The sequence below is a fragment of the Oryctolagus cuniculus genome, chromosome 2 (assembly GCF_051225735.1).
Source record: "Oryctolagus cuniculus isolate XC-2025 breed Fujian yellow rabbit chromosome 2, ASM5122573v1, whole genome shotgun sequence".
NCBI lineage: Eukaryota > Metazoa > Chordata > Mammalia > Lagomorpha > Leporidae > Oryctolagus > Oryctolagus cuniculus.
In genome coordinates this window covers 85,550,232-85,576,734 of record NC_142868.1, presented here as the reverse complement: position 1 = coordinate 85,576,734, position 26,503 = coordinate 85,550,232, and the positions used below count along the sequence as shown (strand labels likewise).

The window sequence follows — 26,503 nt, the reverse complement described above, 5'->3', positions numbered from 1 at the left end:
TTCCATCCGCTGGTTCATTCCCCAAATGGCTGCAATGGATGGAGCTGCACCGATCTGAAGCCAGGGGCCAGGAGCTTCTTCCAGGTCTCCCACACAGGTACAGGGACCCAGTGATTTGGGCCATCTTCTACTGCTTTCCCAGGCCATAGTAGAGAGCTGGATATGAAGTGGGGCAGCTGGGACAAACTGGTGTCCATATGGGATGCTGGCACTACAGGTGGCAGCCTTACCTGCTATGCTACAGCACCAGCCCCTGTCTGTTTTCAGTTATCTTGGAGATCTGTAGTTCTGACTTAGAAGTGGATCTTATGGGCTCTGTGAAGCAGCCCTTCCCTTCACTTCCCCAGAATGTTGATCCTTGTTCTGAACTCTGCAGAGCCACCTGCCCAGGACACTGGACTTCCTAGGATCTTGGAGAGAAAGAAATTCCACAGTACCATGTAGTTCCTTTTAGAAGCTTTTTGTAAAGATCCATTTTTCTAATAGGTGAAAATCTTATTTTCTATTGGTCTATTGCACTTGCCACAAAAGACTTAACAAATAAGTAATCAGAATTCTTTGGCTGTGGCTAAAGTTGGTTTTCTTAGGGGACACTGGGACCCAAAAAAAAAAATCATTTGAGAGACAGAGTGCACCTGTTTACTAGTTCACTCTCCAGATGCCACGTAAGCTGGCCAAAACTGGGAGCCAGGAACTCAGTCCAGGTATTCCATGTGAGTGGAAGAACCTCAACTACTTCAGCTGTCTCTGCTGCCTCTTAGGGTTTACATGAGCAGGACATTGGAATCGGGAGCAGAGGCAGGACTCAAACCTAGGGTCTTCAGTATGGGATGCAGACGTCTTAATCACTAGGCCAAATGATTACCTTTGTCCATTTTTTTTTTTTTGACAGGCAGAGTGGACAGTGAGAGAGAGAGACAGAGAGAAAGCTCTTCCTTTACCGTTGGTTCACCCTCCAATGGCCGCCGTGGCCAGTGCGCTGTGCCCGGCACACTGCGCCGATCTGAAGCCAGGAGCCAGGTACTTCTGGTCTCCCATGCAGGTGCAGGGCCCAAGGACTTGGACCATCCTCCACTGCACTCCCGGGCCACAGCAGAGAGCTGGACTGGAAGAGGGGCAACCGGGACAGAATCCGGCGCCCTGACCGGGACTAGAACCCGGTGTGCCGGAGCCGCAGATGGAGGATTAGCCTAGTGATTGGCGGCACTGGCCACCTTTGTCCATTTTTGGTCAGAGCCTGGATCTTTTACTTATTTGTTTTTCTACTTCTTGCAGGAGTGGATAGGTAGTCCGGATCATTGCTGCCTTATGTCTCTACTCCTTTGAAGTGCAGTTAGCAGGAAGGTACTTCATGTAAATGACTTCTGGAATTCACTTCTCTGATGGCAGTGAGAAATAAGTAGGAATGGAATTGCAGATTTGGCATTCTCCATGGGTGGGCTGTGTGGCCTTGAGCAAGTTACTTCACCTCTCTGGTCTTGATTTCCTGGTCTATGAGTGGGGAGGTATTAGGACTCCATGATCTCAGAAGTTCTTTTTCAGCTTAAAACTTCAGCATTTCTAGGGCCAGTGCTGTGGTGTAGCAGGTTAAACCACCATCTACAGTGCCTTCATCCCATGTGAGTGCCTGTTCATATCCCAGGTGTTCTACTTCCAATTCAGCTGCCTGCTAATGTGTCTGGGCCCCTGCACCCATGTGCGAGACCTGGAAGAAACTCCTAGCTCTTGACTTTGGTCTGGCCCAGCCCTGGCTGTCTGGAGAGTGAAACACTGGATGGAAGCTCTCTCTCTGTATCTCCTTCTTTCTCTCTGTCACTCTGCCTTTCAAATAAATAAAACAAATCTTTTTTTTTTTTAAAAGCTTTGGTGTTTCTACATAATAACCCTGCAAGATTACATTTATTGTATGTTCTGCATGATGGCTAAAAGATCATCTGTTCATTTGTTACAGATTTTTGGTTGCCTTATTGTTTGAAGACTCTCCAGCTGCTCTGATGGTAGCTTAAGAAGACCGCACGCTGTTGCCGCCCCATGCCCAGCCAGGCCCACTCAGAACCTTGGATCTCTCTCCTTCATGGATACCAGGTCCCAGCAGGAATGGCAGGGCTGGAAATTGGCACCCAGATGGTTCCTCTGTGGGAAGTTGTCTTAGGCAATGGGCTGATGCGAGAACACCTGGTGCCCAGCCTGGCCCCCTGTCAGTCACCCAGGGCAGGGCAGCATGGTGCGGGTTCAGAGGAGGAAGCTGCTGGCATCTTGCTTGTGTGTCGCCGCGACCGTCTTTCTGCTCGTCACACTCCAGGTACGAAGAGTTTGGGTTGCAGGGCATACGATTCTAGCTTTTGCCATCTCTCTCCCGTTCCCCAACTCCATTCTCTCAGAGCTCCAAGTACTTTTTGCTTAATCTTTCAAGATAAGGGGTTTTCTATGTCTTAAGTAAGGGAAATCACTTTAAAAAGATGAATTTGAGGTTTAGTGATTGAGTGGGCCGGGTAGAAACCGAGTCGTTGAGCTAGGCGGTCAGCGTAGGGTCCTGGTGTCAGCGTAGGGTCAGCCTGCAGGGTCCTGGTGTCAGGGAGATAGAAAAGTAAAGCTTGGTCTGCCAGGGCCAGCAGACTAAGCCACAGCGTGCAGTGCCAGCATCCCATATCCCAAGTGCTGGTTCTGGTCTCCACTGCGGCATTTGCAATCCTGCTCCCTGCCAATGCTACTGGGAAGGCAGCGGGAGGTGCCCCACGTGTTTGGGCCCGTGCCACCCATATGGGAGATCTGGATGCATTTCTTGGCTCTTGGCTTCAACCTGAATCAGTCCTGACCATCCTGGCCATTTGGGGGAGTGAACTGGTGGAGGGAAGATTGATCTCTCTCTCTCTCTATTTCTCTCTCTCTCTCTCTCTCTTTCTCTGTCTCTCTCTGTGTCACTCTGCCTCAAAAATAAATAAAACTTATTAAAAAAAAAAAAAGCTCACTCTGTCTTCCTGGGTCAAAGTTGGATGGCTTCACTACTCTCCCGTCATTACCTGCGTTGAATAAGCAAAGGCTGTTCTGAAAACAAGGCAGTGTGGCCCTGCAGGAATTGTGGGATATTTCTGTGTGCATGAGTTTCCTCACAGCTGCAGCTACACCAAGGACTGTGTTGGGGGGAGATGAAGGTGAAAGGTTTCTTTACTCCTCGGCTTGTTTCTGTCTGTCAGTTACTCTGAGTTTCCTTTGCAGAGTTTGAATTAAAATGAAAATTGAACAGTGTTGTGGTTTGGCTGTGTCTGAGTGTGTGCTCCTGAGGTTCTTGTGCTTGGCCCCAAGCATAGCAATGCTGAGGGGGTGCAGCCTGTAAGAGGCAGGGCCGAGTGGCAGGTGATTAAGTCACTGGAAGAGATGGATGTGGCTCTCAGGGAACCCCAGTCAGTTCCCAGGAGAGCAAGTTGTGATGAAAAGACTAAGCCTGGCCCCTCAGTCTCTGTGGCTTCCTTTCTTGCCATGTGGCTTCTCTCTCCCTCTTGCACACTTCCCACTTGGATGCATCTACTACGTTGTGATGCAGCCACCAAAGGCCAAAAGCATTGGTGTCGCTGAACATTGTACTTTGGGCCTCTTAAGACTGTGAGCTAAACAAACCTCTCTATTTCAAGTCTCCAACCTCAGGTATTTTGTTACAGCAACAGAGAAGTACTGATTCATTCCAGGGTAGTAGAAGCACAGCTCTGAGCTCGGGTGTATTTTACACCCACGCAGATGCTAAGCTGTTGGCTTAAAATCTGAGTGACTTTTAAAGATTGTTTATGGATGTGAGTAGTTCAGATGTGGGAGTGGTGCAAACGTGGGTGTTTTCTGGGTGTCTGGACCCTGCAGGCTCTCCTGTCTCCTGGTTGGGGTTGAAGGAGACGATGCTTACAAAAACACTGTGGTGCAAATCTGGTGCCCTGCTTCTGCCGCCTTCTGCTGCCAGATTGGGATTCTGCTCAGAGGAAACCTCTGACTGCTTTCTTGTCCGTCTTGTCCAGGACCTGCTGGGCAGGAGGGGCTGCAGGGTTCTCCTCCACTCTCTGCAAAGTTACGAGAGGGCTTTGATCTTCCAAGGCATTGACTGGGGCTCTTCTTCCAGTCATGAGGAATGCCTGCCTCGAAGCTAAGAATTTTCCTTTGGATGTCAGAATAAATTTTTTTAAAAGATTTATTTATTTATTTGAAAGGCAGAGTTACTGAGAGGCAGAGAGATCTTCCATCTGCTGGTTCACTCCCCAATTGGCTGCAACATCTGGAACTGCACCATTCTGAAGCCAGGAGCTTCTTCTGGGTCTTCCATGTGGGTGCAGGGGCCCAAGCACTTGGACCATCTTCTTCTATTTTCCCAGCACATTAGCAGGGAGATGGATGGGAAGTGGAGCAACCAGGACTCAAAGCGGTGCCCATATGGGATGCCAGCACTGCAGACAGCAGCTTTACCTGCTATGCCACGGCACCAGCCCTCAGAATAAATTGCCAGGTGTTGGATGTGCATGTCACTTGTCAGTGTCCAGAGCGTGTGCGGTGGTCTGACGGCTGGAGCCAAACCCTCATCCTCTCTCTGTTGGTTTGGGCTATTTCCCAGTCCTCATTGCAGGCTTCAGTGTTCACTGCGGTGGTAATACCATTAAAAAAAAACACCGTAAACGAAACCCATAGAGTGCTGTTCATTCAGAACTATTCTTGTGTTTACTGGTTTCTAGGCTAGGCAGATTTGAAATGATTTCCTTTGTAAGTATGGTAGATGAAGGATAAATAAAAAATAATGAGATCTTGTATCAGCCTTTCCAGACTGCTGAAGCAAGGTGTTAGAAGGCTAGATGCCTTAACAACAGAGATGTAATGCCTTACTGTTGAGCAAGCTTACTTCCTCTGAGGTCCCTAGCTTGTAGCTGGCTCCCCCCAGGCCTTCCCAAACTCCTTCTGTCCTTGTCTGTGTCCAGATCTCACCCTTTTTATGAGGACACCCATCATGCTGGGTTGGCCCACCCTAGTGATGTTATTTTAACTTAACTACCTCTTTTTAAAAAATATTTATTTATTTGAAAGGCAGAGTTACACAAAGAGAAAGCAAGAGAGGGAGAGATATTCCATCTTCTGTTTTACTCCCCAGATGTCACAATGGCTGGAGCTGGGCCGGTCTGGAGGCAGGAGCTCCTTCCCGGTTTCCCACATGGATGCAGGGGCCCAAGCACTTGGGCCGTCTTCCATTGCCTTCCCAAGGAGATTAGCAGGGAGCTGGATCAGCAGTGGGGTAGCTGGGACTTGAACCGGCACCATAGGTGGCAGCTTTACCTGCTGCATGCCACAGCGCCAGCCCCAACTTAATTACCTCTTTAAGATCCTTTTTTCCAAACATAGTCATGTTCTAAGGTACTGGGACTTAGGACTTTAACAAACAACTGTTTGGGATCACAGTTCAGCCCCACAGGTTCTAAAATAAAGTATTTCATTAAGTATTATCTAGATGTGAAAACGTTATGCCTACCTACAGGTCAGTTAAAACACTGCAGTTCTCAGAGGAAATCATTCATCTTAGACCTTGTTTTCCATTTACATGTAACTATGCAAGTGTTTTGTATATATGATTATGGTCCATGTAAATTCTTTGGGTGTACATGCATCTCTATTTTTGAATTTTATTTACTTTCCAGTTACACAAATAATTCATAAATACATCTGGAGTATTTTAAAAGCAAATCCTGGACATCATATCATTTTACCTGGATATATGTTAGTATGATTCTCTAATAGATAGGAACTTACACAAATTTACTATAACAACGTTACTACTATACCACAATAAAATGAATAGCAGTTATTCAGAACCTTCTACATCCTAGGCCTTGTGAAATTTTTCCTGATTGTCTCAAGAAAGTCTTTGTAGTAGGTGCAGTTGTATCTGGAATGATTAAATCCTATACATTTGCATTCCTTGTATATCTCAGGGTGTGTGTGTGTGTGTGTGTGTTGTAGTTGTTTTCTGTAAACATTTCTTTTGCCCTACCTTTTACTCCCGGTCACAGGTTTGTTGAAGAAACTGAATCCTTTTGAGTCTCCTAGGTTGTGGCTTTGGCTGAGTTTTACCTTGATGGTTCTGTTTAATATGTCTCTGTCTGCCATACTTACCACAACCTAGCAGCAGTATCTGAGGTTAAATACTTTTTAAAAAGCTGTTTGAAGAAAAACTCTTCCTTAAAACGATCCCTTGTTATTTGTAAGTGATCTTAGGCCTCACTCAGAAGTGTAGAACAGAGTTCACTTTTGAAGTTACATCCCCTGGCTTTCTAAAAGCCCTTCTTTCAAGTTGCTAGTTGGACGATAGAAGGGGAAACTTGGTTGAAAAGATAGTTTGGGGTTAGAAGTCAGCTTCATTCCAGGAAGCCACTGGGGAAGAATCACATCATTGTATTGTAGAAGAACTGAGAACGCAGTTGGCAAAGGGGACACCTCAGTTTTCAGTGACTGTTTTTCTGCCCTAATGCTGCCTTGGGTGTCACAGGCAAACTCTATTTTTTTTTAAAGCTAATGTAATTCCTTATTCCTATTGGAGTACCACTTGGTTTTTACTTAGTAATTTCTTCCTTTTCCCTTTTTTTTTTTAAAGAGAATTATTTATTTATTTGGAAGGCAGAACGATGAGGTAAGGGAGAATGCGATAATAATGATAGTAATAATAATAATAATGATAATGATGATAATAATACTAATCCTCTGGTTTATTCCCCAGCTGGGCTGCAGTGGCCCCAGCTAAGTCAGTCTAAAGCTAGGTGCCAGGTCTCTCATGTGGGAAGGCAGGGCCCAAGCACTTTCCCTGGCACATTATCAGGGGCCCAGGCACTTTTCCCTAGCACGTTAGCAGGGAGCTGGATTGGAAACACAGTAGCCAGGACTTGAACTGGCACTCTGATATGGGATCCCAGATATTACAAGAGGCAGCTTAACTCAGTGAACCACAACGCTGGCCCCTCAATATAAAAATTTTTTTATAGAATTATTTTATTTATTTGAAAGGCAGAGCTATAGAGAGAGGGAGAGACACAGAAAAAGAGATCTGCCATCTGCTGATTCACATATCAAATGGCGGCGGCTGGGCCAGGTCAAAACTAGGAGCCTAGAACTCCATCCAGGTCTCCCACATGAGTGGCAGGGGCCCAAGCAATTGGGCCATCTTCTGCTGCTTTCCCTGATGCATGAGTGAGGAGCTGGATTGGAAACAGAGCAGCCGTGACTTGAACAGCTGCTCAGATATGGGATGCCGGTGTCACAGGTGGCAGCTCAACTCTCTGTACCACAGCGCCAGCCCCATCATCAGATCTTTTTTTTTTTTTTTTTTGGACAGGCAGAGTGGACAGTGAGAGAGAGAGAGAGAGAAAGGTCTTCCTTTTGCCGTTGGTTCACCCTCTAATAGCTGCCGCGGCCGGCGCATTGCGCTGATCCGAAGGCAGGAGCCAAGTACTTCTCCTGGTCTCCCATGCAGGTGCAGGGCCCAACGACTTGGGCCATCCTCCACTGTACTCCCTGGCCACAGCAGAGAGCTGGCCTGGAAGAGGGGCAACCGGGACTAGAATCCGGTGCGCCGGCACCGCAAGGCGGAGGATTAGCCTAGTGAGCCACGGCACCGGCCCCCATCATCACATCCTAAAGTGTGGTAAAAAGGCAGCCCTTTTGAGAACTTTGCACTGCACCTGCCCTGCCTTTCAGGTGATTGTTGCTGATGGCCTGGCTGTCAATGCCCCAGAATTAGACTATCCTGGAACTAATAAAATAAACATGGTTGTAAATGGAAGGGAGTGGAAGCCCACTGCTCTGGGTCCACTATGCCGGTCACACGGACTTGGGGGAGTTTTGTCTTTGGCTGTTACTTTGCAGTCTCAATGAGATAGTAGGTGTAATTAGACATACAGCATCCACGTTGTGACTCCTTTAGTTAGAAAAAGAAGCCAGCTGCTACTTTAGAACTGATTTTCCCTAGAGTCGAGTCTCTGGTCGTTGTCAGGGAATAACTCCAACACAGGTTTCATTAAGAAACACAGCTATTTCTGGAAACTATATATGCTCATGAGATGGAGGAGTTTGTTTGGTAGAATTATTAAACATGCTTGTTGGTAGATATCTTGGAGGCAGTGTCCACGCCCTAATCCCACGAACCTATGGAATACGTTACTGTTCATAGTAAAGGGGCTTTGCAGGTGGGATTTGCCTGAGTCCCCTTGAGGTGGGAGATGTTATGGTTTGAATGTGGTTCCCAAAGTTCATGGGTTGGAAACTGAACCCGCAGCGCAACTGTGTTGAGCGGTGGGAACATTAAGAGGTGGTGGGGTCTGGAGAGCTGTGCTCCCAGGGGTGGGTCAGTGTCATTCATCAATGCAGTGGGTTCCGGACAAAAGGATGCATTCTGCCCACTCTGTCCCTCTTTTTCTTTCATACTCTCCTGCCCTTCTGCCGTGGGATGTTGTAGCAGAAAGGCCCTTGCCAGATGTGGGCCCCTTGGCCTTGAACTTCCCAGCCTCTAGAACAGAAGAAATATGAGTAAATTTTTTTCAATGAATCACTCCGTGTAGAGGGCTTTGTTATAGCTGGCCAAGATGGACGGAGACAGGACATCATCCTGAGTTATTTCTCTGGGCCCAGGGTAATCACCAGAGTCCTTACAAGTAGAGGCCAGGGCTGGCGTTCTGCTGCAGCAGGTTAAACTGCCGCTTGAAATACCGGCGTTTCATATCCGAGCCCTGGTTCCAGTCCTGGCTGCCCCACTTCCAGTTCAGCTCCCTGCTAGTGTACCTGGGAAGAGCAGGGGAATGTGGCTCAAGTGCTTAGGTCCCTGCCAGCCACATGGGAGGCCCAGAAGGAGTTCCTGGTTCTTGGCTTTGGTCTGGCCCAGCCCCAGTTTTTGCCATCATCTGGGGAGTAAACCAGTGGATGGAAGATCTCTATCTGCCTCTGTCACTCTACCTTTCAAATAAACAAAATAAATCTTAAAAAATAAATAAATAAAAAAGGAGAAAGCCTTTCCTGCCTCTGGTCAGAGAGATGCAATGTTGCTAAATTTGAAGATGGAAGGGAAGGTCCAGGAGCCTGGAATTATGGTGGGCTCTTAAAAAAAAAAGAAAAAAAGAAAATGGATTCTCCCCTGGAGTCTCTGGGAGGGAACTCAGCCCTGCTGATCCTCTAATTCTGTCCCACTGAGGCCATTTCAGACTTCCACCTCCGGAACTGCGCAGTGATGAATGTGTGTTGTTTTAAATCACTGAGTTCATGGTAATTTGTTACAGCAGCAAGAGGAAACTAATAATGAGACGCTCAGTCCCCAAGATGAATGGGAGATGTGCAAAAGGAAATTAAACCGTCTGACTCTGATAATCGTCTTCCTCTCTTTTAGGTGGTGGTGGAGCTGGGGAAATTTGAAAGCAAGAAGTTTAAAAATCCCAAGTTGCAAGACGGACATGTGGAAATGGAGGAAGAGCCTGAACACCTCCATCCATTCCTCAAGAAAGAAGAACTGACCTTGACTCGGACAAATAAAGTGGAGGTGGATGGCTTCCCGGTCATGCTCTGGTGGACCCCACTGACTGGGGAGGCAGGGCGGCTGGGCCAGTGTGGGGCGGACGCCTGCTTCTTCACCGTCAACCGGACCTACGTGGATCACCCCATGACCAAGGCGTTCCTCTTCTACGGTAAGCAGCGTGTCTGCTTTCCCTCCTCCTCCAAAGCCGAGTTGCTGCTGCCTCCCAGGAAAGAGGTGGTGGGCGCCCCTTGAAGACCCTGTGTCTGCTCAGTGGAAGGCCTGAGCATTCAGCTAATGCAGCAAACCAACAAGCCTGACTCGCATAGAGGGGGATGGCTGGGCCCCTTCGTATTTACAGGGAGAGTGAGGTGCTGCTTCTCACTTTTCCACGGTTAGGTGCTGTGCACGGTGAATTTGATGTTCAGGGAATGGAGTGTTGCATACACCGCTCAGATAACTTGGAACTTCACTTGGTGCTTTGGATTACCATGGCAGATGTCGAATTGGACATAAGCCAAGCTTGATGCTCTTTATGTCTTGGATGTCAGGTTAATCAGAAATAAAAATAAACAGGGTATTCAGCTTCAGTTTTTCAAGAGCAAGTTGGTACTCATCCCTCTTGAAGCCGTTTGTGTGTTGTGCAGGGATTGCAAGGCAAGTGAAGCCAGACAGGTGGAGTTGGCAGTGTGCCAGTGGCAGTTAGAAAGATGGGGGGCGGGGCCGGCGCCGCGGCTCAATAGGCTAATCCTCCGCCTTGCAGCGCCGGCACACCGGGTTCTAGTCCCTGTCGGGGTGCCGGATTCCGTCCCCGTTGCCTCCCTTCCAGTCCAGCTCTCTGCTGTGGCCCAGGAATGCAGTGGAGGATGGTCCAGGTCCTTGGGCCCTGCACCCGCATGGGAAACCAGGAGAAGCACCTGGCTCCTGCCATCGGATCAGCGCGGTGCGCAGGCTGCAGCGCGCCGGCCGCAGTGGCCATTGGAGGGTGAACCAACGGCAAAGGAAGACCTTTCTTTCTGTCTCTCTGTCTCTCTCTCTCTCTCTCTCACTCTGCCTGTCAAAAATAAAAAAATAAATACATAAATAAAAAAAAAAGAAATTTGGGGGGCGGGCAGTGCTGTGGTGCAGCAGGTTAAAACCCTGGCCTGAAGCACTGGCCTCCCACATGGGCACTGGTTCAAGTCCTGGCTGCTCCACTTTCGATCCAGCTCTCTGCTATTGCCTGGGAAAGCAGTAGAAGATGGCCCAAGTCCTTGGGCCCCTGCAGTCGTGTGGGAGACCCGGAAGAAGCTCCTGGCTCCTGGCTTTGGATCAGCTCAGCTCCAGCTGTTGCGGCCATCTGGGGAGTGAACCAGCAGATGGAAGACCTCTTTTTCTGTCTCTACCTCTCTCTGTAATTCTGTCTTTCAAATACATAAAATAAATCTTTAAAAAAAATGAAAGACATGGCTCCTGGAAGCTGAGTGATGGGGGCGAGTTGGCACACATTAGTCAACTGAGTAAATACAGGCAAGATCGGTGAAGGACAGCATGCTTTAGAGTGGGTATGGGTGTGTATATTTGTGTGTAAGCCTAGTGCTGGCTTTGGAGGCGGAACTGAAGCTGTGATACAGAGCTGAGTCATGCTCAGGGTTCTGCCTCATAACAGCTCACATGAAGCAGAGAAGGAATGAGGTGGTCTATATGTCCACAAGCTGGCCAGGACTGCAGAGCAGTGGGCAGGGGCTGGTAAGCATTCAGGGATGTTTTAGCTACTTAAAAATCTAGACAAGCTCCAGGTACTTAAAACTCCAGATCCTGGCCAAGTTGCCCAAAGGCCTGCTGGTCCACTTGCTTTGCACCTCTGTTCTGGAAAGGAACCCACATAGCTCTGAGGGTGAGTCGTTCTTTGTCCAGAGAGGAGAGCAACAGCCCGAGTAGTGCCCACTGCTGATTTTGACGTCATTTGGTCCCAGATCCCCCTGAAGGTGTAATATTGCAGCTGATGGTATTGTATTCAGACACCCTACTAAAATGCTCAATAATCTGATTTTTTTAAGATTTATTTTTTATTTACTTGAAAGGCAGAGTTAGAGAGAGAGGGGGAGAGAGAGAGACAGAGATATCGTCCGTCTCCTGGTTCACTCCCCAAATGGCTGCAAAGGCCAGGGCTTTGTTAGGCTGAAGCCAGGAGCCAGGAGCTTCATCTGGGTCTCCCATGTGGGTGGCAGGGGCCCAAACACTTGGGATATCTTCTGCTACTTTCCTAGGGGTGTTATCAGGGAGGTGGATCAGAAATGGAGCAACTAGGACTTGAACTGGCACCCATATGGGATGCTGGTGTTGCAGGTGGTAGCTTAACCTAATATGCCAGAATGCTGGTCCTTTTTTTTTTTAATGCTTGTATAACTCAATAAACTTTAAAAATATTTAAATGATAGCACTGTGATATGACCACTTTGGATGTTGGTTTGACAATATCTAATAATTGAATGCATGGAAAATAATCCCAATACTAGGTGTATAACCTCATGAAATCTCACACATTTACTTGGATTGCTTATATTATTATTATTATCACTAACCATAAATAAGGCTTTTAAAGTAACCAAAGTGCCCAGCAGTGAGAAAATGGTTGAATGAAGTACAATATAAAATGCAATGGAATACTGCACATGGTGAAAATGGACAAACTAGAGCAATGAGCCTGCGACTTTGATAAATCTCAAAAACCAAAGTGGCAATAGAAAGTCACCATATCACATAAGTGTGCAGCTTTCAGATGTGCAAAGGTATGTGTTGTTTATGGTCATGTCAGGAATCTCTAGGAGGAATTTGTTTGAGAATATCTGCTGCTACTCCAGGGAAACCAACAAGGTGTGCACACACACACACGTATACACATATACATGCACACACACAAACCTGCCACACATCCTCATCCTTTGTGAGTAGTGTGTGCAGTGTGCGGTTCTGCTCCCCTTTTCCCTCTCCAGAAGAGTACAGAATCTTTTCTTTCTCACCAGTTTGGGAGTTTAGTAATGATTGCTTGGGTGTCTCGTTCCTTTTAGTGTGGTGGCAATGCAAACGACTTGCTGCCCACACAGTATTCGACACAGTGACTTTTCCAGTACTCGCAGAGCTACAGGTTCCTGCACTTAATGTTGTCAATATACTGGAGATTGATTTTTCTCTCAGGGATGGACTCATCTCCAGCCAAGTTCTCGGGAGACTGGCGTGTCAGCCACAATGCTCTGGTGTGTTCTCAGACTTCAGAGCCTCTCACTCTCCAGTGTGCCAGGCCACCGGCGAATCTCACTGAGAACGGGATCTACGCCATGTGTATAGCTTGGCATTGGAGGCTCTGTGTAATCTTACTGCCACCTGCCTACCAAGCTTACCCTCTGATTCTGCCAGCTAAACCTTATGTGCACAAGTCAAAGTGGAATAGTTGCCGTTTGAGGCTTCTTAACCTAGCACCATTGTTCACTCCGTTTCTATGTCCCAGAGTATGCTTTTGGTCTTTGCCCTGTCAGAATAATCTGCTGAACCATTTGTTTTGACAATGAGATGAGGGATATAGTTTCTAATGGCAAAGACATCGCTTGGCTGCAGTACAGGGCCGTATAAGGTATATACTGCAAGGAAAAAGTCAGCAAGTCTTGTGGGTTCTCAGAGATGGGAGAGGGCACACGTGTGGTTGGAGGGATCAGGAAAGGCTTCCTGAGTCCTCCTTCCTAAAGCAGGAGGCACCAGAAGTGGGCCTTGAGGGATCATGGCGTTGGATTGTGGGGGTTGGGAGATGCTGTGGCTTGAAAAAGAGTGAATGGGGACGGGATCTGCAGGGCAGCATGCAGCATGGAGATTGGTGGGCTGTGGCATTTCTCTGTGTAACGCAGACACGGACTGAAGGATATGTTGGGACCAGAGCATGGAGGACCTTGGGTGTTGGCATATGATTTTACATCGGTAGGGAATGGTGTCAGGGAGTCACTCAAAGTAGAAGAGCCTGTGAAAAGTCAACTCGAATATAAGACTTCTGGACCACCCCGATTGCCCGGTCTTCTTGCCAAGCCCACTGGACATTTTTGTCTCTTTTATGTCACTTACTGAGCATCCGCTGTATGCTAGGCGCCATGCCAGTTGTGAGAAGTAGAGAAGATAAAGTAACCGTAGCATCTGGTCTCCTGCTGTCTGTTGGACAGCTTTTCCTCACTGCAGCGAAACACCTGAGGCCACTAACTTTATGAAGAGCAAAAGTCTCTTTAGCTCGTGGTTTTGGGGGTTCCCGTCCAAGAGTGGGCAGCTCCACTGGTCTGGTCTCTGATGAGGGTGATGGGTGGTGCTGTGGGAGTGTGTGCAGAGGAAGGACTGTGTGGCAAGCCAGGAAGCAGAGGCATGAGCTGGGCCTACTCAGGCATTTACAAACCAACCCTTTCCCGAGAGCTATCTTTTGAGGACACGCCCCCAGTGAACTAAGGACCCCCTCTGGGCCCCACCTCCTAAACGCCATCATTGGGTGAAGTTTCCATCCTCATAGTGCATTAATTATGACTTGTGGGGTTTAACGTCCTGCACAAGTTCAAAGCCTTTATCCTATTCAATTGTAGACACTGTAGCATCCATATGGCCTTCTTGTTCTCTGTGATAGAGTGACATCTGTTCATTGTACTTCTTCCCACCCCTAGTATGCAGTGCAGGGCTTTGTACCTGGTGGAGGTGAGACGCCTGATGCTCGGGGGGCCTAGGGGTGTACCAGGGCTGTGCTTAGGCTCTGCTTAGTCAGGGAACCCGACTGGTGCTGTTTCACATAGACCATATTGGAGTAGACACTCATGAGCATAATTAGACCCATTTATTTGGGATTTGGAATTGCGCAAGGTGCCTGGTTTTTAATAAACTGAATTAGAAGTTCTTTTCAGTAATAAGGTCTGTTGAGTAAAACAGAATGGAGACAACATGCTTTTGTGTCTGCTGGTTCCAAATTCTAATTAAGTAGTTCACTTAGACTGCAAATGGGACTCTGGTGCAGCAGGATTGAAAAAGAAAGACAAACGATCGAGGTATCAAAAGCTGACCTAATTGAAAGGAGAGTAAACCTGAAGCTTTGGTAAACCTGAACATTTTTTATTTTGCTTATTATCTTTGTAAGCTACTCTCTTTTTTTTTCTTTCTAGAGGTGATTCATTTATTTAATAGAAACACATTTCTGAAGATAACAGTTAAAAGATTCTCACTGTTGAAATATAGCAAATGGTGTGTTTGACTTGAGCTATCTGAGAAATGCAAGGATTTTGCTCCAGGAACAATTCTCTGAAACACAAATTAACCAATCACAAATGGGTAAATTACCATTTTTAGACCAAATGTCCATAGAGGAACTGAAGTGAGTCTTAGGGACCATTACCTTAGTGATTGCAAAACACCCCTCTGAGTCTTTCCACCTTTCTTTTTTTTAAAGATCTATTTATTTACTCGAAAGTAAGAGTTACACACATACACACACACACACGCACACACACAGAGGGAGAGAGAGAGGTCTTCCATCCGATGGTTCACCTCCCAGATGGCTGCAATGTCCGGAGCTGTGCTGATATGAAGCCAGGAGCCAGGAGCTTCTTCCGGGTCTCCCACACAGGTGCAGGGGCCCAAGGACTTGGGTCATCCTCCACTGCTTTCCCAGGCCATAGCAGAGAGCTGGATCAGAAGTAGAGCAGCCAGGACTCCAACCAGCGCCCATATGGGATGCTGGCATGGCAGACAGAAGCTTAACCTTCTACACCACAGTGCAGGCCATATTCATTTCCTATATAGATATTATATATGTCATATAGACTATTTTTCTTGAAAAAAGGGTTATTAATACCACAAAATGTAGGTTTCATAACAATGATCATGAAGTAGGGAAAGAAGAGTGCCTTGTCATGTGCATGGTATGATGCAGTGAAACAATACTTGTAACTATATACCAAATATGATATTCTCAGTTTTTATAATCAATGTATGTGAACTTCCACACATAAGAGAAGACATGACATTTGTCTTCATGGGTCTGGCTTATTTCGCTTAGCGAAATGATCTCCAGTTCCACCAACTTTGCTGCAGGTGTCCGGATTTTATTCTTTCTTTCCGGCTGAGTGATACTCCATTGTGTGTACACACCACGGTTTCTTGATCCGGTTGTCAGCTGTTGGACACTCTTATGGGGTTAGTAATCCTGTGGTCACTTAAAATCGCAGACACGGTTCAGACTTGGTCACGGGATGTCCAGTCCCGGGTGGAATCCAGGCTCTGAGCAAGCATAGCTGTATCCTTTGGCATCCTTGAGCAGCTGCCAAGCACAACCCTTCCCCCGCTCCCCATCTCCCTCCCCCCAGAGCTGCATTGTGGATCAACGAACGATTGAGTCCATGAAGCTGGCCCTGTCCTCACATATTATTGAGGAGAAAATTAGTACACTGATGATTTTATTTTTTTACTGGATCTTAAGATATTGTATAAATTATTCATGTATCCATGTTGTGCCTGGCATTCACTTTCAGTGAGTGCATTAGGCCTGAGAGCTAAAACTCTGTTTTACATAGCTTACATTTTGTCATATGTGTTCATGTGTGGTGTCATGCATTGCTTAACAACAAGGGTGTGTTCTGACCAAGGCTACTGGGACTCCGTGTCTGCCTCTTCACACCTGGCATTATTGTAGTCCACAGCTCGGCTTGGCAGTGTGGTCGCCCTCTTCCATGTCAGCATTTTGGAGGCTTTTTCCTCTTTCATTTCCTGCCCTGGAGGTCATAATGGAGATGCAGACTTTTGAAGGGAGCTGAGTCGGGGAAGAAGACAACTGAGCTTCCCAATCCCCAGACTGCAAACTGACTGGATTTTTTTTTTTCCAATGTGATGCCCCTGACCTCAGCTAGACCCTCTACCTGCAGCCAACAAACTCTTGGGTTTTCCTCTTGAGAATGAAAAGCTACAGGTCTCTCCCAGGGTAGAGATGAGCAGTTGTTCATCTGCATGGAAGAAAGGGATATGTTTCTTTCTTTTTTTTATTTAAATTTATTTGAGAGGCAGAGTTACAGACAGAGAGAGGGAGAGGCAGAGAGAAAAGTCTTCCATCACAGGTTCACTCCACAAATGGCTGTGGGGGCTGGGAGCTGGGCTGATCCGAAGCCAGGAGCCATGAGCTTCTTCCGGGTCTCCCACAGGGTGCAGGGGCTCAAGGACTTGGGCCATCTTCTACTGCTTTCCCAGGCCATAGCAGAGAGCTGGATTGGAAATGAAGTAGCAAGGACTTGAACCGGCGCCTGTATGGGATGCCAGTGCTGTAGGTAGAGGCTTAGTCTATTCTACCATAGTGCTGGTCCCAGGATCTGTGTTTTTAACTCTCTTCTAAGCTGACTTTTAAACAGTTCTCTGCATTTAGTTTCATCTTCATATTGCCTTTGGACACACCTAATACTGTCACATTCTTGAGCATCCTGGTGGTGGGGGCAGGGGTGGGTGGAAGGGACTTGTAGATGGATTAGGTCACCCACTGTCCTTCCTGCTCTAGGTTTTGGATCCATCCTTGAGGCTGTGTGTCAGAAGCTCTCATCACTATCTGTCCTGTGGTCACTACATCTAGTCATCTCCTGTTTCTTTGGTTTTATGCCCTAAGAAATATATCTCTTTACTATCATTTAAGTGAACAATCCATCATCTTTCACGGCAGACCTATGTTTCTTCATGATTTGTCTGACACAGAACCTAGAAGGCATGAATTAGGCTCAAATCTTAAGTCTTGGAGAAGGAGGAAGATTTGGATCTGCAGCTTGGAAGCCACGTGCCTGGCACCAGGCTGCAGAACGTCAGTGTGGCCACTGTGGGGACAGCTGTGTTGCAGCCTTTAGGTAATCAGTGGAAGCTGATTGATTGTCATCTCAACTGGGTGTCACCTGGCAGCCAAGGATAATAACTCAAGTAAAAGGCTGTCATGGGTAGAAGGGCATCATAAAGTATTGTACCCAACAGGAAGCAGATGCAAACACAGTATTTGCTTTGTGCCAGGGTGCTTGGTGGGAAAGTGATAAAACCAAAACATCAGTCTAATCTCGGATGCTTTTCGTGGGTATCGTGATGACTTGTGTGGATTGCTCATGTGATAGACAGCGTGGATTATTCCTTCATCTTGTATGCAATTCATTCCCATAGCTAGAAAGTTTCTGCAAGAGATGTTAGGACAGTAGAGAGAATAAAACAACATTCTTTGCCATTTGAATTTCTAAGACTGCAGTGTGTGAGAGTACTGATGTTGCTTCATGTGAATGGTTTCCAGTCGTAGCTCATCCTGAGCTCACAGGGTGAAAAACTGAGTTCCATGAGCCCCACTGCAGACTCACTCTTTCAGAATCTCAGGTGTGGAAGTCTCATAATGGGTCAAACACAGGTCAGTTTTCCCTGGGGCAGACTGGCTTGAGAAACCTTTCACAGAGCCTTTGGAAGGAGCGGGAGGAGCTAGCTGGGGATTTGAAAACAGATTTTGAAGAAAGGAAATAGAACCCTAATGCCCTGGGTTGGCTCAGCAGTAAACAAAATTTATCTTTGTAATAATGCAAGCCGTGGATATAGACTTAATCAAAAATGGAGAGGGAGGAAGACATTGTGTACAGGAAAGGGTGATATGGAAGAGTTAAATCTGCATCTGCCATAGCAGAAAGACTTAAGAACTTGTGAAACCGAGAACTCAAGGAATAGCATGTTATTTAGATACTTCTGAAGTGTAAATACAGACGAGCAACTGGAGGTTAACTCTAGCATGTAGAGATAAGGAAGAGGGATGGGGGCGGCCACCACCTTTGTTTTGTGGGTCTAATACAACTATATATAACTATTCACTATTTTTTAAAAAAAGATTGTTTTTTTTTTATTTATTTGAAAGGTAGAGTTATAGAGGAGCAGAGAGAGAGAGAGAGAGAGAAATCTTCTATCTGATGTTCACTCTTCAAATGGTCATACCAGCTGGAGCTGAGCCAAACCAAAACCAGGAGCCAGGAGCTTCTTGCAGCCTTCCCCATGGGTGCAGGAGCCCATGCATTTGGGCCATCTTCCACTGATTTTCCAGGCACATTAACAGGGAGCTGGATCAGAAGTGGAGCAGCCAGGACTTGAACTGGTGTCCATGTGGGATGCTGGAGCTGCAGGCTGTAGCTTTAGCTGCTGCACCACGGTGCCAGCCCTGATTATTCACTTTTAAAGCTCTTTGCAGATATTCATTTGCTATAAATAAAAACTTAATTAAAAAGAGGTTTTGTCATAAGATATGGGCAAAAGATAGTAACAAAAATGATTACTAACATAATTCCTCAGCATTTTTTTGCTTTATAAGGTACCCTTTGGGGAAAAATGTTAATTTTGTAAAGACTTTAATATGTCTTACGGCTAAGGCACTCATTTCCTTCTATGGAAAGATTATATATTAGTATTACTTGATATTTAGTTTTTCTAGATAAAAAATAGAGTTTTTCTAGATTTAGTTTCATGTGAGGACAGAGGATCTAGTGATTCATTTTAGGGGTTGACCAGTGAGGGCCAGGAGCTCTGTGAGCCCTGTTTCTGATGTAGTCTCTCCCTTCCTTTCATTCCCCTCTCTGTGTATGCATAGCATATGAGGCTGTGAAGATCAAAAAGAGCAAAAGGGCTGATAATACGACAACATCTCTCAGGTCAAATGTTTTTTCTTTTTTTCTTTTTTTTAAGATTTATTTATTTATTTGGAAGGCAGTGTTACAGAGAGGCAGAGGCAGAGAGAGAATGGGAGAGGTCTTCCATCCGCTGGTTCACTCTGCAAATGGTCTCAATGGCTGGAGCTTAGCCAATCCAAAACCAAGAGCCAGGAGCTTCTTCTGGGTCCCCAACAAGGGTGCAAGGGCCCAAACAACTTGGACCATCTTCCACTGCTTTCCCAGGCACATCAGCAGAGAGCTGGATCAGAAGTGGAGCAGCTGGGACTTGAACCAGTGCCCATATGGGATGCCGGCACTGCAGGCGGTGGCTTTACCTGCTGTGACACAGTGCTGGCCCCTCAGATCAATCTTAAAACTCAGCGCAGAAGTGCCAAGTGCCGAAAGTCAAGCATTGACCTTCTAGATCCCCTTAGGGGGCAGTGGACAGATTTTTGTGACTCAGCTTCAGCAGTTTGGGCCACTGGGGATGCTGGCATCCAGAAATGCCCTGAGACAAATGGGCAGCTCCGTTGTTCAGAGCAGACAAATGCATCTCTCATAGGTATGCAGAGAGAAACTGTGCAGCATTGGTGAACGTGCTTCTCTTTGCTCTTTTAAAAAATAATTTTATTTATTTATGGGGGGTGTGGCAGGGAGAGGGGAGTGGAGGAGGAGAAAGAGTGATATCAAGATCAAAATCCCCCATCTGCTGATTCATTCCCCAAATGCCCACAGAGGTTGGGAGTGGGCCAGGCTGAAGTCCTGAGCTGGGAACTCCAACCAGGCCTGCCAATTACTTGGGCCATCGCTGCTGCCTCCCAGGGTCTGCATCAGCAGGAAGCTGGAGTCAGGAGCTGGGACCTGGAGTTGAACCCAGATACCCTGGTGCAGATGTCTTACCAAAGGCAGAGAAAAGAACCTCAACCACTGAGTGAGGGCAGCAGACACTTTGTCCCACAGATTTCACATTCACAGTCTGATACCACCTCATCTGGGTTGTTGGAGGGCACAGGTTCAAGGATGAGGGTCTTTGGGGAGATGGGTGTGCACATCTGCCAGCATCCGCCTTGCAAGGTCTTTGTGTTACTGTGCATGTGCTGGGATTTCCCTGAAATTGTTTTTCCCCTGATAAGCAGCCTTGCCTTTCTGTCTGCACCACCCAACATGCTGCCTGCTGTGGTTTCTCTCCCCTTGATGGTTTTGGGGTCTGGGGGTGCAGGGGTGCCTTGGTTAGGGATGGAGGGCAAAAGTAACCAGGAAGAGCAAGATGAGATGAATGAGAGCATCAGACTCAGGAGGCTCCAGTTAGCAATGTGGACCTGCTGCAGGGCAATTTTTGGAGGGAATGATCAATGAGTGAGTTTAATTCTTTGTTTATGCTACCAGGAAATTTATCAAAACTTAAAAGAGCAGTGCAACTTTCCTTTGAAGGGCTTAGAAACTTGTTTATTCTATTTATCATCCTTTTATACTTTAAAAATGCAAATGGAATTAGTTAAAATATTTTAATTTGTGTTTGTAATAGGTAAGTGTTACTATTTGGGTAACTTTTTAATAGGCCGTACTTCTTAATTTATTCCAGTATTATGTTTTTAAATTAGTTAATTGGAGGGAGAAAGAGTACGGGTGGGAGAGAGAGTGAGATCAATCCTATTCACTGGTTCACTCCCCAAAGGCCTGCTTCCACCCCCACCCAGCTAATATGGAAGCCAGAAGCTGGGAATGCAATCTAGGTGTCCTACATGGGTGGCAGGAGCCCGATCACTGGAGGCATCGTCACTGCCTCCCAGGGTCTGCATTGGCAAGATGCTGTATTCAGGAACTAGGTCCAGGAATTGAACAGAGGTATTTTAATGTGGGACGTGGTCACCTCTTTTTTTCCCCCAAATAAACCTTTTATTTAAGGAATGCACACTGCATGCATTTCATAAGTACAACTTTAGGAATATAGTGATTCTTCCCACCATACCTGCCCTCCCATCTACACTCACACCCCTCCTCCTCCTCCCTCTCCCCTCCCCTCCCCAGTCCTATTCTCCACTAAGATCCATTTTCAATTAACTTTATACACAGAAGACCAACTCTATACTAAGAGTTCAATAATTTGCACAGAAAAAAAAAAACTGTCCCTCAACAGTTGAGACAAGGGCTGTTCAAAGTCATTGCATCTCAAAGTTAATTTCACTTTTTTTTTTAGAAACTTAATTAACTCTAAAGAAGCACCCAAGAATGATACATCTTTTGCGAACACTTAGACATAACTATAATTTATGAGACAAAAGAATAGCCTCCACTTAATACATTAAAAGAAAGTAAGTCCTTGAGAATGAGTTTTATCATTAATTAAGGAAGTGCCCAAGAAAACAAGCAATGGAGTTGGACACTTAGGCATAACTAAAACTTATGAGACATAAGAATATCCTCCACTTAATACATTAAAAGAAAGTAAGTCCTTAATAGCGAGGTTTACTGTTAACTCTCATAATATAGCTCTTTGAGGATAGAGGTCCTTCATGGGGAGTTAGTGCACAGTGACTCCTGTTGTTAGTTTAACAATTAACACTCGTGAATTAGTGACCACCTGAGGCTCTTCACGTGAGCTGCCTAGGCTATGGAAGTCTTTGAATCCACAAACTCGATCAGTATTTAGAAAGGCTATAAGCAAAGTGGAAGTTCTCTCCTCCCTTCAGAGTAAGGTACCTCCTTCTTTGGTGGCCCCTTCTTTCCACTGGGGTTTCATCCCCCGAGGTCCTTCATGTAGGACATTTTTTTGCCACAGTGTCTTGGTTTTCCATGCATGAAATGCTCTCATTGGGCTTTTCAGCCAGAACAGAATGCCTTAAGGGCTGATTCTGAGGTCAGAGCACTACTTAGAGTGATTGTCATTCTATGTGTCTGTGTGTGGACTGCTTTGAGACATGGATGTGGACATCTTAACTGCTAAGCCAAATGGCCACTCCTACTGATTTTTAATTTATCAAGGCATTTGTATAAGCAGACTGTTAAGAATTTCAGGGTAGCAGGTGCTGTGATGTGGACAGAACATTGTTCTATAAGTCAAAGACCCAGGTTTGAGATCTGATTCTGACACTAGGCATGCAACTTTGAACAATTCATTTAGCCAGCCTGAAGTGGAAGTTTCCAGATCCAAATTGGAGTAATCTGGAAAGATTTAAAGGAAAAAAAAAGTCAGCATTTTGTTTCCTACTCCTTATCAAATCATCATCCTTGGGAATCTGCTCTTTGTGAAGCTTCCCAGGAGATAGTGGTGTGGCTGTTTTATGTTGTGTGTGTGGTGGAGGGTGGGGGGGTGCTAGCGTCACCTCCTCGATGATTCTCTGAGGGAGCTCCTACCTCTAACCTTTTAGCACAATACAAAATCTCTGAGTTTCATCTTGGGACGTTTTTGTGCATCTTTGGTTTTATCGCCTGTTGTTGCTCACATTCGCCTGTGATTCATATGGTACTCAGCTTTGGGTAGTAACCACGTCCTTGGGAAAATAAAATCCCCTTTAAGACATTTGCCTTGTGACAGAATTTCCCAAGAAGGCTCTGTGTTGAAATTGGAAAACCATAACTGGAAATGTGAATTTTGGTAATTCCTTCAAAGGAATTATGCAATTAGAGAATCCTTTTAACCAAACAGGCACTTAGTCATTGGACCAGTACAACATCTGGTGCTGCCTTTGTCAAGAGTAAGACTCTTACAACTAGCTGATGATGAGCTCAAGCAGTGGCCAGGATGGATGGACGGACAGAAATCCTCACTACTGCTTCTCCCCAGCTGCACCCACACCTGGAATGCAGTCTCCAGGGATAATGGCACAGGTGGCTATGAAACTGTAAAACGATGGAGGCTGAAGGGGACTATGGGGCCATTTCATATAGCTGTCTTGCTATGGTGCACATGATACTAGTTGCCTTTATTTTTTTTAAAGCATTAAAATACAGTATACATACCAAGAAATGGTATATGTATATGTATATGGTATTTATGTGTATAAATGTATATGGTATTTATGTATATAAATGTGTATGTGTATATGGTGTTTATGTGTATTATGTGCATATATATGTATAAATGTACACATCAATGAGTTTTGTTTTAGTCATCTGTTCACACTCATAATCAATATCTAAATGTAAAAGAAAGCATTACTAGTACCCTGAATCCTCACTGGTCCTCCCCCCTCCATTTCCTTTTTTTTTCTATGTGAAAGGAGAATATATTGTCATTTACATGGTATGACTCACTGAAGCAGTATTTGTCACTATATGCCAAAATGGTCTGACATCCACACAATTTTTTATCCTTTCTGTATATTAACTACCACAGATAAGAGAAAATGTGTTATTTTTCTTTTTGGGTCTGGCTTATTTAGTGTAACGGAGTCTAGTTGGAACCATTTTGTTGCAGATGTAGGGATCTCATTCTTTTTTGTGGCTGAGTAATAGTCCTAGTGGCCTTTATGGCAATCTCTTTCAGTTCCCCTGTGGTCAGGGACTGTGGAGCACTTAGTTTCCAGGACTGCAGTCTTCGACATATTTTCTTTGACTGGAGTCTTTGGTGATCCATGTTCTTTTTATTCTCAAGGCACCTGAACACTGTTTTTTATACGTGTACGTGCTGTACAGCAATCTGCAAGCTCCCGGTGAAAGGATCCCACGGTTCGAAGGGAAGGTGAGCTGTAACTTCTCAGGTTGCCTACCTTCAGCTGCTAAGTTCCGTTTTCCAAACCCCCACTTGCTGTACCACCTATAAATGGAGGGGCTGAGGCAGCCAGGTGTTGAGGCAGCCAGGTGTTGAGGCAGCCAGCTGTTTGCTTATCCCGTGCCTTTGCTCCCCTTGGCCACCGCTCCGTCTCCAGGGATAACACTGATGTTGACTCGCAGGATGCCGTGGGGCTCATAGAAGTGGTTGTTTTCTCAGCCCCCGTCACGGCGTGAAGTGGGGGTTGGTAATGGTGGTGGTGTGCAGGTGGGGAGTTTCTCAACTTCCTAACTCCCCCATTGCTTCATGCATTTTTGTCATGAGTTATGGAAAATACCTGTCTTCTTTGTTACGTCCTATCATGCTGTATTTTATTTCACATCGTTCCTTGGGAGCAAGCAGCTTAAAGATGTTTTACATTAGTCACACTATTATTGAATACTCTGACAGAAAGAGCTGCTTTTTTTTTTTTGATAAACAAAGGCAGGTCTAATTTTATGCATTTCCGTACTTTGCAGAGACAATGGGTGCATTTATTATTTATTTATTTGGCAGGGAGAGAAGTGGGTGTGGCAAGCCATAACTAAGCTCTGTTCCACACATTCCTTGAGAAGCTCTGGGTAATGGAAACACCTGGGGGTGTCAGTGGGCACTGGGCTGATTCCTCTCTACTGCTTGTTAGTTCTGTGAGTTGGCACTATATTGCCTTTTTTTTTTTAAAGGTTTATTTATTTATTCAAAAGTCAGAGTTACACAGAGCAAGAAGGGGAGGCAGAGAGGTCTTCCATCTGCTGGTTCACTCCCCATTTGGCCGCAATGGCCGGAGCTGCACCGATCTGAAGCCAGGAGCCAGGAGCTTCCTCTAGGTCTCTCATCTGGGTGCAGGGGCCTAAGGACCTGGGCCATCCTCTACTGCTTTTCCAAGCCATAGCAGAGAGCTGGATCGGAAGTGGAGGAGTCGGGACTCGAACTGACGCCCACATGGGATGCTGGCCATCTGCTGCTGCTTTCCCAGGTCATTAGCCGGGAGCAGGATCATAAGTGGAGTAGTCAAGAATCAAACTGGTGCCCACGAGATGCTGGCACCACAGGAGGTGGCTTAACCCTCTGTGCTACAGCGCTGGCCCCGTTAACATGATTTTTTGAGTGGGACACACTCTCCTTTGTTGGTCCAAGGCGTCCTTCTGTTTCCAGGAAGAACCGCACTATCACTCATATTCAGCTTTGACATTCACACTGGGATATTGCTTGTCAGGTAGTAATGGACTTCTAAAGTTAGACATTCTGTTGAGAGGATTTTCCAGATTTCTTTACTTGCCCTGCTAAAATAACAAGAACGCAGACTGGAATGCAGCTTGTAGATTTTCTCCTGCCAAGGACATGTTCCTTCTATCTTGGTCACAGTCCTTGATCCTGTATAGTAAAAGGAAGGGGTGGGGGTGCGGGGGGAGACCCAGGCCTTCTGGTCCACATGTGGGGGGATGAGAACCAGGGCAGAGAAGAAGCGGAGAAAGGTGGTGGCCAGTGCTTTCTCCTTGCCCTTGCCAACTCCAGATCCTGCTTTGGGGTCAGACTGATTTTTTTTTTAAAGATTTATTTATTTATTTGAAAGAGTTACACAGGTTGGCGCCGCGGCTCAATAGGCTAATCCTCCGCCTTGCAGCGCCGGCACACCGGGTTCTAGTCCCGGTCGGGGCACCGGATTCTGTCCCGGTTGCCCCTCTTCCAGGCCAGCTCTCTGCTGTGGCCTGGGAGTGCAGTGGAGGATGGCCCAAGTGCTTGGGCCCTGCACCCCATGGGAGACCAGGAGAGGCACCTGGCTCCTGGCTTCGGATCAGCAGGGTTCGTCGGCTGCAGCACGCCGGCCATGGCGGCCATTGGAGGGTGAACCAACGGCAAAAGGAAGACCTTCCTCTCTGTCTCTCTCTCTCACACTATCCACTCTGCCTGTCAAAAAAAAAAAAAAAAAAGTTACACAGAGAAGAAGAGGCAAAGAGAGAGGTCTTCCATCCGCTGGTTCACTCTCCAATTGGCTGCCACGGCCGGAGCTGCACTGATCCAGGAGCCAGGAGCTTCTTCTGGGTCTCCCACATGGTCTGGCATTTCATGATCCCATCAGCCTAAATGCCCACTTTTTTTTTTTTTTTTTAAGAAGAGATTTATTTATTTATTTATTTGAAAGGCAGAGTTAGAGCGAGAGCAGCAGCAAGAGAGAGAGAGAGAGAGAGAGAGATTTTCCATCTGCTGGCTCACTCCCCAAATGCCCACAATAGTTAGGGCTTGGCCAAGCAGAAGTCAGGAGCCCAGAATCCTATCCAGATCTCCCACATGGGTGACAGGGCCCCAAGCACGTGTGCCCTCTTCTGCTGCTTTCCCAGACACCGTCAGCAGAGAACTGGACTGGAAGTGGAGCTGCTGGGACTTGAACCGATGCCCATATGGGGTGCTGGCGTCACAGGTGGTGGCTTAACTCACTGCATCACAATGCCTGTCCTAAATGTCCACTTCTTATAAAATTTTCAATTAAAGAAAAAATATATAAAATGCCTTATCTGTCATATAAAGGGAAATAACTTATGTTTGATGAGGATTTTGATGTGTGTG

The 26,503-nt window shown here is 46.3% G+C and overlaps 1 protein-coding gene across 3 annotated transcripts in view; it reads left to right on the top strand.

The window, feature by feature from the left end:
• The window catches only part of POFUT3 (protein O-fucosyltransferase 3), a 103,799-nt gene that overhangs the window by 9,119 nt on the left and 68,177 nt on the right, over positions 1–26,503 (top strand). For all 3 annotated transcript variants that reach the window (XM_051842612.3, XM_002709543.6, XM_051842613.3), the window contains exons 2-3: positions 1,952–2,302; positions 9,386–9,680. In XM_051842612.3, coding sequence (XP_051698572.2) covers positions 2,222–2,302; positions 9,386–9,680 — 376 coding nt within the window. In that variant the 5' untranslated portion in view covers positions 1,952–2,221. The remainder of the gene's footprint in view (positions 1–1,951; positions 2,303–9,385; positions 9,681–26,503) is intronic.